The sequence below is a fragment of the Tauraco erythrolophus genome, chromosome 17 (assembly GCF_009769465.1).
Source record: "Tauraco erythrolophus isolate bTauEry1 chromosome 17, bTauEry1.pri, whole genome shotgun sequence".
In the NCBI taxonomy this organism is placed as follows: domain Eukaryota; kingdom Metazoa; phylum Chordata; class Aves; order Musophagiformes; family Musophagidae; genus Tauraco; species Tauraco erythrolophus.
The window spans coordinates 2,214,487-2,229,643 of NC_141481.1; the positions used below are offsets into that span (position 1 = coordinate 2,214,487).

General features: G+C 43.1%; 1 protein-coding gene across 5 annotated transcripts in view; it reads left to right on the plus strand.

Moving 5' to 3' along the window:
• ABAT (4-aminobutyrate aminotransferase) overlaps window positions 1-15,157 on the plus strand; it is a 32,258-nt gene that overhangs the window by 5,795 nt on the left and 11,306 nt on the right. For 3 of the 5 annotated variants that reach the window (XM_086622029.1, XM_086622031.1, XM_086622032.1), the window contains exons 1-4: window positions 5,630-5,677; window positions 5,992-6,021; window positions 6,751-6,868; window positions 13,848-13,897. In XM_086622029.1, the coding sequence (XP_086478155.1) occupies window positions 5,645-5,677; window positions 5,992-6,021; window positions 6,751-6,868; window positions 13,848-13,897 (231 nt within the window). In that variant the 5' untranslated portion in view covers window positions 5,630-5,644. Of the gene's footprint in view, window positions 1-5,579; window positions 5,678-5,991; window positions 6,022-6,750; window positions 6,869-10,548; window positions 10,575-12,699; window positions 12,722-13,324; window positions 13,341-13,815; window positions 13,898-15,157 lie in introns of those variants that run through there. The other 2 variants (XM_086622028.1, XM_009982315.2) reach the window with 2 other exon arrangements.

Below are 15,157 nucleotides of genomic sequence, written 5' to 3' on the forward strand. Positions count from 1 at the left end.
ATATGAATTTAAGAATATTAAGATAAAAATATACTTTAAAAAAATCCACGAGAATCTTTAGGCCAATAAGGTATTTTTTGCTGAGCGTCCACCTTTTCTTTTGAAGATATTTTAAAAGAAAAAGGCCACTTGGCCACCAGGCTGTCTGCATGGGGGAGTTAGAGCAGGCAGGTACATTGCTGTCAACAGTGACAGGTTATCGTGAGCATATGCCGTCAGTCCATCAGAGACAACATCACAATAAACACGCACTGTCGGGTTTGTTGGAGAGTTTCAGCTCCCCCGTTTGGGAAATACGGGTCTCACGTGATCCTTGTGGCATTTTCTGCGTTCTAAATCTTTTCTTACAAAGGTAGTGCTGTTAGTTCACTGAAGGACCAGCCAGCAGGGATTCTTAATTCTTGAAAATACCTTGCTTGGACATAATCAGAATCTCAGTTTTCATCTGTCCCATCTCTACTGGCTTTTGGAGAGGCAAAGTGCAGTGTTCAAAACCAAGACCTGAAGTGCAGGATGAGTCTAAACTCATCCGTATCAAATTGGAGTAGCCCGAGCGACAGGGTGACTTCAGGGTTTCTGTTGCAGAGTAAGTTGATGTTAAAAAGTAGGAATAATTTGGGCTAGGTTGTAAAGTACATTGAGTACCTTCGAGACAGAAGTGCCAACCGAGCAGAACAGGCTGCCATTTCGTAGGGGGTGACACGCTGCGGTGGGTGATGTGATGTGCTCGCGGTTACTCGCATCGTTAGGAGAACGTGGTACTGATACTGTGGGTGGGGGCAAGCCAGAGAGACAGAGCGTGGCCTCTGGGCTGAAATCCTCCTCAGGGCAGAACAAAACACGTATTGATGCGGCTGTCCGTACGCAGTGTCCAAGAGCTCAGGAAAGTCTTGGCAGGAGCATGAGCTTCCTGCCGGCGCTGTGCTGCGCACAAGGCCCGGGCACAGGGAGCCAGAGGCAGCACCCCAGCCCGAGGGCAGCGTGGTGCACAGTACCGGGGCAAGGGATGCTGAGAAGCTGAGCAGTCATCATGCAGGGGGCGGCCAGACCGCTTTCACAGGCTGTGACTGGTGTCTGTGCCTCTTGAGCGTGGTGTGAGCTCCACGCTCGGGCCGTACAGCGAGGGCAGCCCGCCAGGCAGCCGTGGAAGGGCGGCAGTGCTGCGGCGGTGCCGCTGTTTCCTCAGCTCCGCAGTGCCAGGCTCAGCGGAGCCCTTCCCAGTAAGAACCGCTGCGCTTCCTGAGCGGAGCCCTTCGCAGTAAGAACCGCTGCGCTTCCTGAGCGGAGCCCTTCGCAGTAAGAACCGCTGTGCTTCCTGAGCGGAGCCCTTCCCAGTAAGAACCGCTGCGCTTCCCTTCGCTGCGTTTTCGCGGGCGTTTGGGCAGGTCCCTGAGCACGGAGGTAGCGCTGGGCTCCAGGAGCCTTCAGCCGTGTGGCAGTGGGGCGGTTCGTTTTCTCGCTGTTAAGATGGGTTTAGATGAGGGCAGCTCTTCACATGTGAGCGCCAGTGGCTTGCTCAGCCTGCGTGCGCTGGTACAAGTCACGCAGAGGCTGAGCTCTGCAGGAGCTGGCCATTTAGACTGCCAAAAATTTCTGATCAGAGTCCCAATTTACTTGAGTAAGAGTAGGGGAAGAAAAAAAGAGTTAAAAAGAGGGAAGCAGGGGAACCATGTTTTTGTGTTCTTAAAATTTGGGTTGTTTTATTTTTAACCAAATAGGCATATCTGATGAGTGGGTTATTTGGAATAAATCTGTGGACCTTGCTAGAAATTGTGTGAGTTTGCCAGTCATTTCTGTTACACTCTCAAAGGGAGAAGAGCTTAATTAAAAAATAATTTTGAGGATGAACTCCACGTTAGTTTTAGCTTTTGCTATCAAAGGCTTTGTTAGTATAATGAGGTTTAGGGTTTTTAAGGGTTTTGTTCTAGCCAGTATTGTTCATCCTCTACCTACAGGGGAAAAACTTTTCAAAATCCTTTGTTCTGGTAACACAGAGCATTTCCATTGTATTTATGGCAAGCTATTCCTTCAAATTCAAACCATAACGTTTGCCTGAACTAGGAGATGGAATGACTCTTTGGCAAGTGTAAGGACCAATAAATCAGTACAGCTGCCGTTATACCAGTGGTAATAAAATGAGATACTCTGTGGGATCCTGAAAACAAGTATATAAAATTAAATTTGTATCAGTGAATCAGCCTAGAAATCGCTTGCTTGTAGAGCGTGGTGACGTGCAGCGTGCTTTAGGAGGTTACAAGCAAATGAAGGGAAACCTTTCACTTGTGTTTTTCATTTCTTAGATGGCGCTGGTTCGCCAACTTAATGAAAATGATTGTGGTTTGGATAAGCTACTCCTGAAGCTGTTGTTTCAAAAAACAATGTCTCACAAATTGACCAACATTACTAATTTGACAAAAATTATCTTTCAAGCAACTCTTCTGCTGGGAAGACCTGTATGTTTTAGTTTCACTTGATCAGCCTTTGCTGTGTGTGATAGACACGAGCTGTGCCAGCGTGACTTAGTGCCGCACTGCACAGCCAAGTGCTGTTTGTTTTTAATGGCTCGTAGGAGCCCTTAGCAAATATCCGGTATAACACACCTATGCAAAAGAGTCTGTGGCATAAACAGTAGCAAAACGATGATGATGATGATGTATGGAGCAGGCTGACCGGTTTTGGTCTTTGTTTGTTACATAGCCTGGCGGATGGAAGCAACCTCCTCTTGACTTGTGTGTTAAACAAGTTAGGACAACAGTAAAATACTCTCCAAATGAATTCCCAGTTGTACAGCTCTAAATATGTGGGTTTTCATAGGGAAGACTGTGCCCTTTGCAATATCCACAACAGAACTTTCTGAGAGAAAGAATTAAATTTGTGTTTAATTTAGAACCCTCATTTGTTAAAATGTTTTACAGATTGTTCTTTAGGAAAGTGGAAGTGGAAAAATGTTATCCACACCTCAGAGGCGATGGCTGGGAAATCTTTGACTCTTGGTCTCAGTTTGGGAGCCGGGCAGTCGGGCATCTTGCAGGTTTGCAGGAGCGGCTTGGCTGTAAGAGAAGAGGAGATCTTTACGTGCTCCGAACAAGTGCATTTTTATGAGAACTCTGTGAAAAAGACTAAGGAAGGCAGCGTGCCTGCGTGAGCTGCTGCTCCGGATGGGAGGACCCTGGGGGATGGACGGAGGGGACGCGGCAGCACAGGGTGTCTGGCCGCAGAGCATCAGGCAGGGCTGGGGAGGAGGAGGAGGACCATGCATGTGGGTTGTAGTTCACCTGTCTGAAGTTCATAGCTGTGTCAAACAATTCCAAGTATGCTGCTGGTTTTCCGTGTCTTTCCTGTTACTGCTGACTACCAAAATGTCCTACATGTTCTGTGCCTCCCTTGGTGCTTTCCCCTTTATCATTTCAAGTAGTACCCAGAGCCTGTGGGGAGGGAGAGGACACAGGAGAAGGAGAAATGTTTGATGCTGGTTTGCTGTGGTCTCCACTGGGGAAGGAGCAGGGGGCACAGAAGGGTTAGTTTGGTCTCTTTTCCCCTTTTAGACTTCATAGCATGTCTACTAAGGCTGCTCCACTAAACCTGCAGCTTAATTGGTTATGAATTGTGTTGCTTTTGATCTTTCATATGCAGTAGCTTTTCTTTCCCAGTGCAGCAGTTGTCACGCAGTCCCCAATTTCCATGAACACTAAACAGAATGACACAGAAATGAAGTGGCATTGCTACAACGAAACCTATTAATAGCTTTGCAGAGAGGTGCTGACGCATCTCGGATGTAACACTTGGAATTAAAGCTGGGGCGAATAATCATCTCTGCAGACTAAGTTTTCCCAAAATGAGCAATGAATTTAAGTGCTCAGTTAGAGATGCTTTCAAAGGGCTGTGATTTTTCAATAAAGTTTCTCAAAATCAGGCTTGAGACATCTCAACTTGGGCTGACACAAACAGGCAAATGTCTCTAATGGCTGTGGGAAATTTTGGCTGAATGGCTGTGTTCCAAACGCTGCCGAGCAGGATCAATACCATACCTTCCATTTTGCTTGATAAATATTTATTTGACAACTATTGTTGCCAAACAAAAACTGGTTTCAGTACCTTTCTGAAAATAAACCCTGGCAGTGAGCAGTGGGTGCGGACGGCCGCGCAGCGGGGCCGGTGCTGGCTGGGCTTCCCGGCGGTGCGGCTGCCCCCGGCGCTTTTCCTGTGCGTGGGTGCCGACCCGCCGGCCTCTCCACGCCTCTCCCTTCCGCGCCTCTGCCGGGCTGGGGTGCGTTCTGTCGGTTTGGCATCTGGCAGGGCTGCCCTGGCACGGTGCCATGCTAGCAGATGGTGGCTACCTGTGCTGCGTGGAATCCACCCAGGCCAGAGCTGGTATCGCCTGACTTCGGGGCGAGCGAGGCGCTCCGAACTGCCGCTTGGCTTTCCGCTGGTGGGAAGGAGAGCTGAGGATCTTCCTTCTGGGCTGTCCAAATTGCACCGACTAAAAATGTCTATCACAGACTAAAACAAGTTATGCCCTCCTCTTTCAGGTGTTCATCTGGTCCAAGGGTGATACCTCTAAATTAAGCGTATTCAGATTAATTTGCTGTTGATATGAAAATATGTTGTTGCTGGGTAGAAGCTTGCAGGTGCTCCATTACAAAAATGGAATTGTCAAGAACGTTAGTTCAGTTCAACACTTAACCACAATGGACAGAGCAAGCTCATAGTCTCTTGCTGATCACCTTAGTAGAGCTCGAGTCTGTTCTTCCTTTGTTGCAAACGTACAACTCCCATATTATCCTGTAATCCCCTTAATGGAATATACACATATTTGGAACGTATGCTTACCAGAACTGCCTCTGTCATGTGAAGTATGCCTAAACCCTGCATTTTGAAATGGAAGCAGAGCTTGTTACTGATGAAGCACAGGAGATTTTTGCCTTTTCGTTTCATTAAGATGTTGAATTTATTACAATTCCCCAATTATACACATGGGTAAAGACAAGCAAAGTCAGAGGCTGGATCAGAGGAAAAACTGTCACTATTTTTGATGCAGATTTCAGAGCTGCACTGCAAGATGCTGAATTCATGTGAGATTTTGAATTTGGTTTAAACATAGCCATTTACCTTTCTGAGAACAAATCTTTCCTAAATGGTGTTCTTCGAGCTATTGCAGAACATCACAACATTTTTTACCTGGGAGCTCCATCAGGTTTTTCAATCATTACTGATAGTGAACAAAACCAGCTCAGCATAGGAGTGGGGAATTCATGGCAAAGGGTTGCTCAAGGCGTAACGGACAGACTCACCAACAGAGATGGAAACAGATGTGCTCTTGGTCCTCCTGTCCTTTACAGCAGGATTTGCCTCTGTTTCTCTAGGGTTGCCTTGTCATTTTGCTTGGCTTTTTTTAAAGCCACCTCTCTGCTATTAGTTTTAACACTTGTCAAAGATGAGATATTTAGTTCACTTCAGACAGTACAATGTAATTGGTCTCATCTGTCAAGTGTTCTCAGTCAGGTAAGGTATGGATATTTATTCTGCGAGGAGAGCACAAAAAATATGGTCTGTACTCAGGTTTTCATTATTTCTTGCAGGGCACAGATATATCAGTCAAGCTGCAGCTAAAATCGATGTGGATTTTGATTATGATGGACCTCTAATGAAGACAGAAGTTCCTGGACCACGATCTAGAGTAAGTTCTGATTTCTCTCTTGGTTTCTCAGTTCAGTTGGCCAACATAGAAAAGGCAGCTTTCCCTTTCTGGAGCTTTACAATTAAACTGTGCATGCAGCTCATGCAGCTCTGCATGCCACAGTTAAGAGTTTTAACTGTCATATTTGCAAGATGAACTTTGAAAGTTCACGTGGCAAGTAGAGTTGCCTGGTAAGCACATAGGACTGCAAGTTTTGCATATGATTTATGTGATCATAAAAAAGTAACATACATTCTTCTTCAGTATTTGGTAATTACATACCTGAGACTCCTTGATGTGTGTTTTTTTTACAGGAATTAATGAAGCAGCTGAATGGAATTCAGGTAATTTGTCAAGTTTTCTGAGTTTGGGGAGTGTTAATACTGTGATTTCAAAACTCGTTTTAAAATCTGGTTTTGTATGTTTAATTCTATACTGAAAAAAAAGGCGAAACACTGACTCTAGGTTTGCATACTGAGCATATTATGTATGCTATATGTGTGCATTTGGATAAAATCTTTTTTACTGTATTTTGAATACTGGAGAATTGCTTTGTTAGGACCAGTGTTTTTTCTTTATACGCTACATGTGCCCTTTGAGTTGTTAAGAAGAGGCCAGTGAAAACGTCAGTGTAGTTGAGCTTACAAGTCTGTCAGCCTAAGGGCATACTGCCTTCCCAGGATGGGCAATTCTTCAAAGTCTGTGCTTTATTTCTGTAGAAAAAGTGCATACTTGCCCTTTTAATGGTCCCTCTTTATAAAAATAGCTCTACCATTAATTCCCATGCAATGAATATAATCATAGAATAGTTTGGGTTCGAAGGGACCTTTAAAGGTCCTCTAGTGCAAGCCCCCTGCAATGAGCAGGGACATCCTCAACTAGATCGGGTTCCTCAGAGCCCTATCCAACCAGACCTTGAACGTTTCCAGGGATGGGGCATCAACCACCTCTCTGGACAATGTGTCTTCGTATCTTATCATTAGATATTTTTGTCAGATTTTGCTGTACAACCATTAGTTGCACCTTCCTACACACTGCTGCATTTTAAAGCATTGTTTCTTTTTTCCTTTCAGAATGCAGAAGCAGTACACTTTTTTTGCAATTACGAAGAGAGCCGGGGGAACTACCTAGTAGATGTAGATGGCAATCGCATGCTGGATCTCTACTCTCAGATTTCATCCATCCCGATAGGTAGGAGACAGCTGTACCAGAACTTTCTGCTTTGTCCTCAAGCTGTTGTTTTCTTATCTTAGCCACTACCAGAGAAGTTGGTTGATTAACTAAAAAAATCAAAGCTGACCTAATATATGCATTATTGGGATCAGGGTACACCTCACTGCTGTCTGTTATGCTGTGTTAGTTTTGAATACTGAAGAAACTACAAATTCCATATTTATAGCTCACTTGAAGTACATATTGGTACCTGAAAGAAACTCTAGGATTAATCTTAGTTTGGATACTCAAGTTCCACAACTTAGGTTGTCTTTATTTGCTTGGATTCGTGTACTTTGTGATTCTGTAACAGTATGCTACTGTTTTAAACATTAACAAACATAACTTAAACATTTTAACATTAAATCATGGGCTTTAGTTAACTTTTCTATCTCAAAAGAACTGAAAAAAGGAGTTGGCCATGAGCACTCCAGTAGGGTGAAATAAGACCAAACACTGAACTGTGGTGCTGAGTGAAAGCAAAGGTGGCAGGTCACTTGGGCTGAGGGACAGGACAAGGGACTTGTCAAGTGCTTGAGAAAGTCCATTGCCCTTTTTTTTTTTCTTTTTTTTTTTTTTAAGCATTTCAAGAAGCAAAAGGAGCAAGGCAGAGATGCAGGCCCCAACTGCCAGGAATGTAGGTTTCAGTAGGGGTTCAGTTTGTTTGTTCCTCGTGCATGGTTCCTCTCAGTTGCTTAAAAATATATTTCCGCAGAAGCAAAAAGAGCAGAAGTGCTGGGGTAATTTAAAAGGTGGATGTTGTGCTATGTATAGAAACAGTGGGGACTCAAAATCATCCCTACAGGCCTCTCTGATTGGGAAACAGAATTTAGTGATGCTCAGGTCATTACCAAATTTTTGGCATCTAAGACCTTGTGACTGCAATGGGGGTTCAGTTATCCTAATCCTTTTTGCAGACAGTATTTTTGCTCTCATGTAGCACCTCCATAAATGTGTAATCATTCCAGAACTCTTCAATGTTTGTAGCTTATTTTCATCAACACAAGTTCTAGATACTTTTTAGCTTTTAGAGGCTGCACTGAGATAACTTTGTCACCACTAATGTGGAAAATAGGAGTGAGACAAAGGAGCTCAATGCTTGTGTGCCAGTGCTCGCCTAACTCAAATAGGATTGGATTTTAGGTTTCTAGAAAAGGAAGTGCATTTAGTGTTCAAGACCTCCTGTTCTTCACACAAGAGATGATTTGGAGAAACTCGTGTGTGATCGTGTAGTTGAAAGAAAGCCAGTGCATATACCAAAAGAATGAAATCAAGGTTGTATAGACAGTGCACTGAGACTTTCTGAGCCTGAAGTGCTTGGTGGCGAAAGCATACTCTTGATGTGGTTTTTGTGTATAAAATAGTTAAGTATTAGAGGGGAAATATTTTTTCAATAGGCTGAAATTTTTTAAAAAATAGGTTCAGCCATTTATTAACAGCTGAGCAATTTCAGTGTTCATGCATCCAAAATGCCATATAGCTTTCTCTGACCTTTTTTAGCACAATGGTATGTTGAAGGAGCTGATGGCTAACTTTGTGGGGCGTTTTCACCATTTTTCTCCCATTGTTTAAATGACAGTTAACTTCTCCTGCAGTTGTTGGTGAACAGGATCTGTGCTATAACCAGGATCAGACTAAGATACTGGCTCCTGGATGGCCACCTCTGTTTTGTTTGGCCTTTCTCGTTTCTTCTCTAGCTCGTATTGACTGCCACCCTTGTGCCAAAAGTTCGCTGTTCTTTGTAGGTTCTGTGATAGCATCTCCTGTTGGGGTTTGGACATGTTTGTGTCACCTTTCTGAGAACGCCTCCACCACTATTCTGACTCATGATAGCAACCACGAAATGATTTATTTCTGTTAACTTATTGTAGCTTTCTGATGATGGAAAACGTGTGTAAAAGGAGCTTGATTGAATGGATGCCAGCCACAAATATGAACTGTAGCCAACTCGTTATAACAGTCTTGGCTGGAAAAATGAGTGAGATTTCACGATCTGGTCATTCAAACCAAGAGGTGAAGCTGCTTGATACGTTCACTCTAACATCCTATCACATACTAAGGCATGGGCCAGTGGTGAGTTTCAGAGTTTGAAAGGAGTGGAAAATTGAGTAGACAAAGTTCATGTATCTGAAATAATTTTCCAGGCTATTTAGCTAGTTGTATGAATTTATTTTTTCTTAAATCCTGTGATTTAAAATAGGATTTTGACAGTTTGCTTAATTCCTTATCTCCCAAGGATAGCTAAACTTTTATCAAGGCAAATATTCAGGAAAGCTACTTGAAATACATTCTGGGTGCTGACAGAAAGGGTAATTCTCAGGAATGCAATATGCAGTTTTATTGTCAGTTGCTGCTGATAATATAATGTAACTTATAAGTGAATTAAGTATTGTAGAAAAGATGCTTTGTGCTGCTTCATGCCAGGTGTTGAGAGACGTGTGACCTCTGCTTGCAGCAAAGGCAGCAAAATTGCAGTTCCTGCTAACGTTTGCTTCAGGTGTGAATCAGAGAGGGGCTGAATTTGTACTGTCTGCATACTTTCATTCCCAGATGGCTCTTCCCAAGCCATGGAAATGAGAATGCAGCTTCTTAGCTTATAATGCTGAATTCAGTGAGCGTGAATTTCAAAAGTACGTGGATATATTGCCTGCAGGATAGTTAATATAACCCTTAACTGTTTAAATTGAACCTGCAATCAATTGCAGTTGGTCTAAGAGATCTCTTAGTTTCTTGGAACCATATGTAATCATGTTTGATTTGGTTAAAATTGTCTAAAAACCTGATTGTTCATATTTGTAGTGCTATTAGATGTGCTCCTAATGTTGTATGTGACCATAACTGAACTGAGATCTATTACGTCTCTTGAGGTACATGTACTAGCCATGGGATACAATACCAGAGTACTGCAGTTTACTTTCTCTCGTTGATTTAAACTGGTGACATAGATACAAGGCTCCAGTACCTATAACTGATCCTTGGCTAAGCTGTCCAGTTCCTCCTTCACGTGTGGCAATGCCTTCTAGAGGATAAGCTGGGTTTTTTTGTCCTAGAGGACATGTCCCTCAGTCACAAAGGAACTACAGAACAGTGCTTCATACAGCTGCTCAGATAATGGCTCTGTGATGTGAAGCAACAAGAAATAAATGGAAATTTAATACTTACGGGCTGACCTAAATCTAACTGAACACACAGCATTGATTTAGTCTTTTTGAGTTGTACTGAATGACAAGACTGACTCTCGGAAGCTGCAGAGGTTGCTAATAACGTCCTTCTTGGTGACAGAGTTAGGGTCTAGACTGGGACACCAAAACAAGATCACAAGGTGCTTGCTGGTCGTCTGTGCTTATCTCTCTGCAAGTAAATCCAATAAAACCTTTTATGAATCTGTCAGGACTCCCCAAGATTTAATAACGATCTGCTACACTAGAATATATTTATCTGCAGTGGCTGAGACGTCATAAGTGCCTGTGCAGAGAGATAAGAATTAAAGTATACAAAAACCCTCTAGATAAAGATGTTCTGGGCTGCTTCTTGCTGAAAACCAAAAATTAGAACAATTTTTTATCACATGATTTGTGGGAAGTTGCAGCACAACATGGTCCTTTGAACATGTATCTAATCTGCCTCACAGTTAGAAACCCCGTGGAGGCAAACACAAGAGGGGATTCTGTCGATGTGTTTACTAGCAAACATCCCGGGGGGGAAAATGGAACAATCTGTTTTCATTGCTGGGAAGGTCTGGTTTTGTTTGGGGAGATGCAGAGAGGTGTAGTTTGGTGCTGTTGACAGCAGCCTGCTGCTCAGTTCAAATGGATTCTTTCAGCTTTCTCCATCCCATTATTTTAGCAGCCTGCAGTTTTTTCCTTTTGCAGACAGGCACACTCGTGAGCCTGGAGGACGCGTATTTCCTGTGGCGTTGATCCAGACTCACAGCAGGAGTGATGAAGCAGGTGCCCTTCTCCTCAGAGCCAGCTCCATCACTTCTTACCGGAATGTATCTGAGAGTGGGTTCGTACAGCTGCAAACTCCTGCATTGGTCATGGCAACCAAACAAGTTGCTGTCTGTTTGCCAGCTCAGCCTAGAGCTTTTTGACTTTGCCTACCATGGTTATTTAACCATTTAGTTCCTTCTGGTGTTAGTTTTATGACTATAAACCCACATACTAGGGGTTTTTTACAGGCAGACCTGCTCTTTCAGAAGGAGTCAGGCTTTTACGGGTTCTCTTGTATCGCCCTGGGGCCTGTTTAAGGATGCACTGGCGGAACAGGGAGTGTTGGAAGACTGGGCCACTCGGCCTCAAGAGAAGAGAGTGGGAGAGACATTTTGTGTGGGTGGGAAAGGATAAGTTATGGGTAATAGAAGGCTTGAATTTGTGTTACATAAGAGAAGATACAAAGATCTCTGTGTTCTTCGTGCATCTTAACACCAGCAACAGAATGACACATTTTTACAAGCAATACCAGAGTCAACGGTTAAGCTTCCTAAGCACAGGCAGCTATTTATAACAAACGTCTGTAAGGTTTAGTCTGGAGAGTTCTGAAACAGTAGATGCACTCTCAAAGGTGCTCCCAGTGACACAGCTTTCAACTGTGTCATTCCCTCTAGCCTAGCAGCAGTTCTTCCCATGACAGCAGATGCAATGCAGATTTAGCTGTCTATGTCCCAAATAACCACTTGTATCATCTTCATAATAATTTTATCAGATACTTTGCAGCATGACGCGCAGTTAAAACAATCTGGATATTTCCTTGTTTTGAACTAAAATGTTCAAAACGGAATTTATAATTGATTTCTTAATGCAGTGGCCTAATGCGCCATTGCTCAAACAGGATAATCAGGGCTATTGTCATTCAACTAGAGTGAGGAGTTCAGAAGCATGATAAGCCTTTATGATAAAATTAGAGCAGTCTGACTTCTTGAGCAGTAGGGAAGATGAGGTTTCCAACTGTTTCAACAAGGGAATATAAAGATGGTGTTAATATGTGGCTTTGGCATTTCATACATTAGAAATCAGACTCAAAATCAAATTTTCTGGGCTCCTTTGGTGAAGATTTTTTTTTTACATCAGATACATTGGCTTACCTCTAAGCAAGTTAGCCTATAGAAAGTCAATGAGTATAAATTAAGCGCTTTCGTTGTGTTAAACCTGAAGCATCCTTAGTACTTTGATGTTTCTGGGTAAAAAGGACAAATTATTGCCTCTTTTTCCAACTGGAGAGTTGTTGTCAAAGTTGTCAAAGTTGGAAAAAGATAGTTGGATAAAGAGAGTTGTCAAAGTAAGGAAAATGGGAAGGAAAAAAAAAAGCTGGTCATGAGAGAAAGTGAAAAGTGCAGAATCTCCTTTAATACTAGACAGCAGTTTATTAAATGTTTGTTTTTATGGTGATGCACAGCTGAGGTATGTAAATCTATGGCTGAGAAGGAAAGACTTCCAGACAGATGTCTTGGAATAACTAATGGCTTGTGGTGGGTTAGGGATTTGGGTGCTTATTAGTCCATGAGTTTCAAGTGTATGGCTGTCTGTGTAGACAGCCCCTTCCTTCTGGGAGGATTGCTGATGATGCCTAAACATCTGCAGTATGCAGGGGTAGAATCTGCATCTTCAGGCGTGCAAAAAATGTGAGTGTGTGTTAAGTGAAAGCCTAGATAACATGGAGGCCAGTGCATGCCTGTTTCCAAACAAGCTTGGCAGCATTTTGCACACAGAGAGCGTTTAAATGGCATTGCAGAGGACAACAGTGATGAACACCATCCAACCGCGACAGATGTCAAGGAGTGCTGTCAAGCCATTGGCAAAATTCTGCTGGAGTCCCAGGGCTTATCCCTGCTGGGTCTGGCAAAACATGTGCTCGTTGCACGCATCAGCAATGAAAAACTGTCTGAGAACAGCACTGCTGTGCTAGTAAGGTTACCCCGCACCATCCAGCTGTGTCTGCTGAGGAACAAAAAGCCCTTGCTGATATTTTGTTACTACATTATAATGCACCAAAATTACAATTGCTAAATGAGCTTCCTTTGGGAAATTGGTACATAAGTGGATTTTTACTTGTCTATGTCTTACGGTCAGCTGCCAAAGACCGGGGAACTGCACGGCCGAAAAGCGTAAAGAGGAGGATATATGTTTCTAAGCTGATTTTGCAATGAGGAAAAATCCCATCAGTTAAAAAGCACAGCATGGGGAAAACAGCTCTGTTCCTGCGATAGGAATAATCAGCCTGACATTCAGGCAGGGTGACAATTGCTGTGAGACTGGAAGTGTAGCACCAGCTGCTGTAAAGGGACGCAGCCGCATGGGGAGCTTCCCTCTGTGGTTCCGTGTCAGGAGCCGTTCTGAAACGCGCGTTGGGTGCTCGGTGCTCCACCGAAGCCCAGCGGATCCGGGCTACGGAGGGCGAGAACGGCAAGCAGCCTGCTTCAGGCAGGAGAAACGGGAGACGCTTCCATACCGCAGCTAAATGGTGACTAACAGAAACATCGGCTTGTGGGCTGCACTGGCAGAAAGTGATTTCTGCCCTTAACTGAGGAAGAGGAGAGGCTCACACGTTGTACTGTGGAGAAACCAAATACACGTGGGACGCCGAGAAAGGAGAGCGAGCAAACATTTAATAGTGCCAGGCACGTAATGTTTGGTAGAAACTATGATGTTTCAGTTAGGCCCCATCAGGCAAAAGATCTATTCATCCTCGTTTCTTTTTTGTGTTCAATTTTTACCTTTCAGTACTAAAACATGTTTTGCTATTGCCTGACACCAGATTTGTGCCAAAGTTCCAGACAGTAATATTTTGTACAAGGAGAGGTTTGTCCTGCTTTGAAAGAAGTTCTGTTATAAACAGGTAAAACATACACCAGTTACAGAAACAATTAAGCATCAGAATAAGGTTATTCTCTAGGTCACTCTTTACGCTAGTTTACTGAAACCAGAAAGAACTGTTTTCTTTCGTTGTTCTTTTTTATTAGGTTACAGCCATCCCTCTCTGATGAAGCTTCTACAGCAGCCACAGAACTTGGTAAGTGAATTAAAACATTAAGTACTTGAAAGTCTTTTCCCTCCTTGTGGTGGTCTGTCTTGTTTTTTCTTACACTAATAATGAATGCTTAATGACTCCATTTAAAGTATGGTAGGATCTGCTTGCTTTATTTCTCACTAGATGAAAAGAGCCTGGTAGTGTTTCAGAAGACACCAAAACCTCTGTGAAGCTTTACAAGCAGTAAACACTTGGGTGATGCAAGCACTTGATGTGTTTGCAGCCAGTCTTAAATCACAGTTCAAGCGTGGCGTTTCCAATTTATCATTTTAGCAATGTTCTTGAGTGAAGGTTTTTGAGCCTGAAAGCAAGCACAAGTCCCTCGAGAGAGAATATAGTTTTTTTGAACATGAAGTAGTGCCCTAAATCTGGAATGCTGTGGGTGGCTTTGGTTGGTTTTGGTTTGGGTTGGTGGGTTTTTTCTGGGGGGTGTGGGGGCGGGCGTGCATAGTACCCAGTGCCCACGCATAGTGGCTGGTTCCCATCTGCTAAGTGCCAAGTTGACTAAACTGCTGACACGTCCTTGAAAAAGTAAAATAAATAGACTAGAGCAACAGCATTATTTCAAAACAGAGTACCTGCTTCTCAAAGTAATGAAGTACCTTCCTATTTTCCCTAACAGTATACTGATAGTGATTGGAAATAACCTGGATTAAATAATGGAAATTGTTGAAATGAAGTTGCATTCTATTTCAAGCTTCATTTTTTCACTGCTTGGACAGAAGTTTTGGATTCCATAGTGATTTTGTGCAATTTTTTAAACCATAACTTTTTTTGGCACAATAGCTTATGTATATAGTACGTGGGTAAACTGAGCTCACTGGCTTTTGACTGCATGTCAGTGGAGCTGTGAAGAGACAGAACTTGTGCAAATCTGGCTGCAGACAGGAGAGTGTGTGGGGTCTGACTGGAGATGAAGTGCCAGCTTTATTGTAAAAGTACTTTTTTTTGAGTAATACACACTGAGGCAGGGCCCTTGTTTAATGTTAACGATGGGATTTTTTGTTCCGTTTGTGTCTGATGCTCCACGTACCCTCTTTACAGCCAGCTATAAAGAACAGAATATGCATCTGCTCACTGGGGACCAGAGCAGCTTGATGTCGATGTTCTGTTTTTCTCAGTACTGAGCATCTCATTAACAACAAAATAAAAATACACTTTCCTGCTTAATGGCAGACGTTGTCAATTGACTGTGACAGCCCATAATCAAGTTCAATGGCGTGATCTTGCAGGTACAGTGTG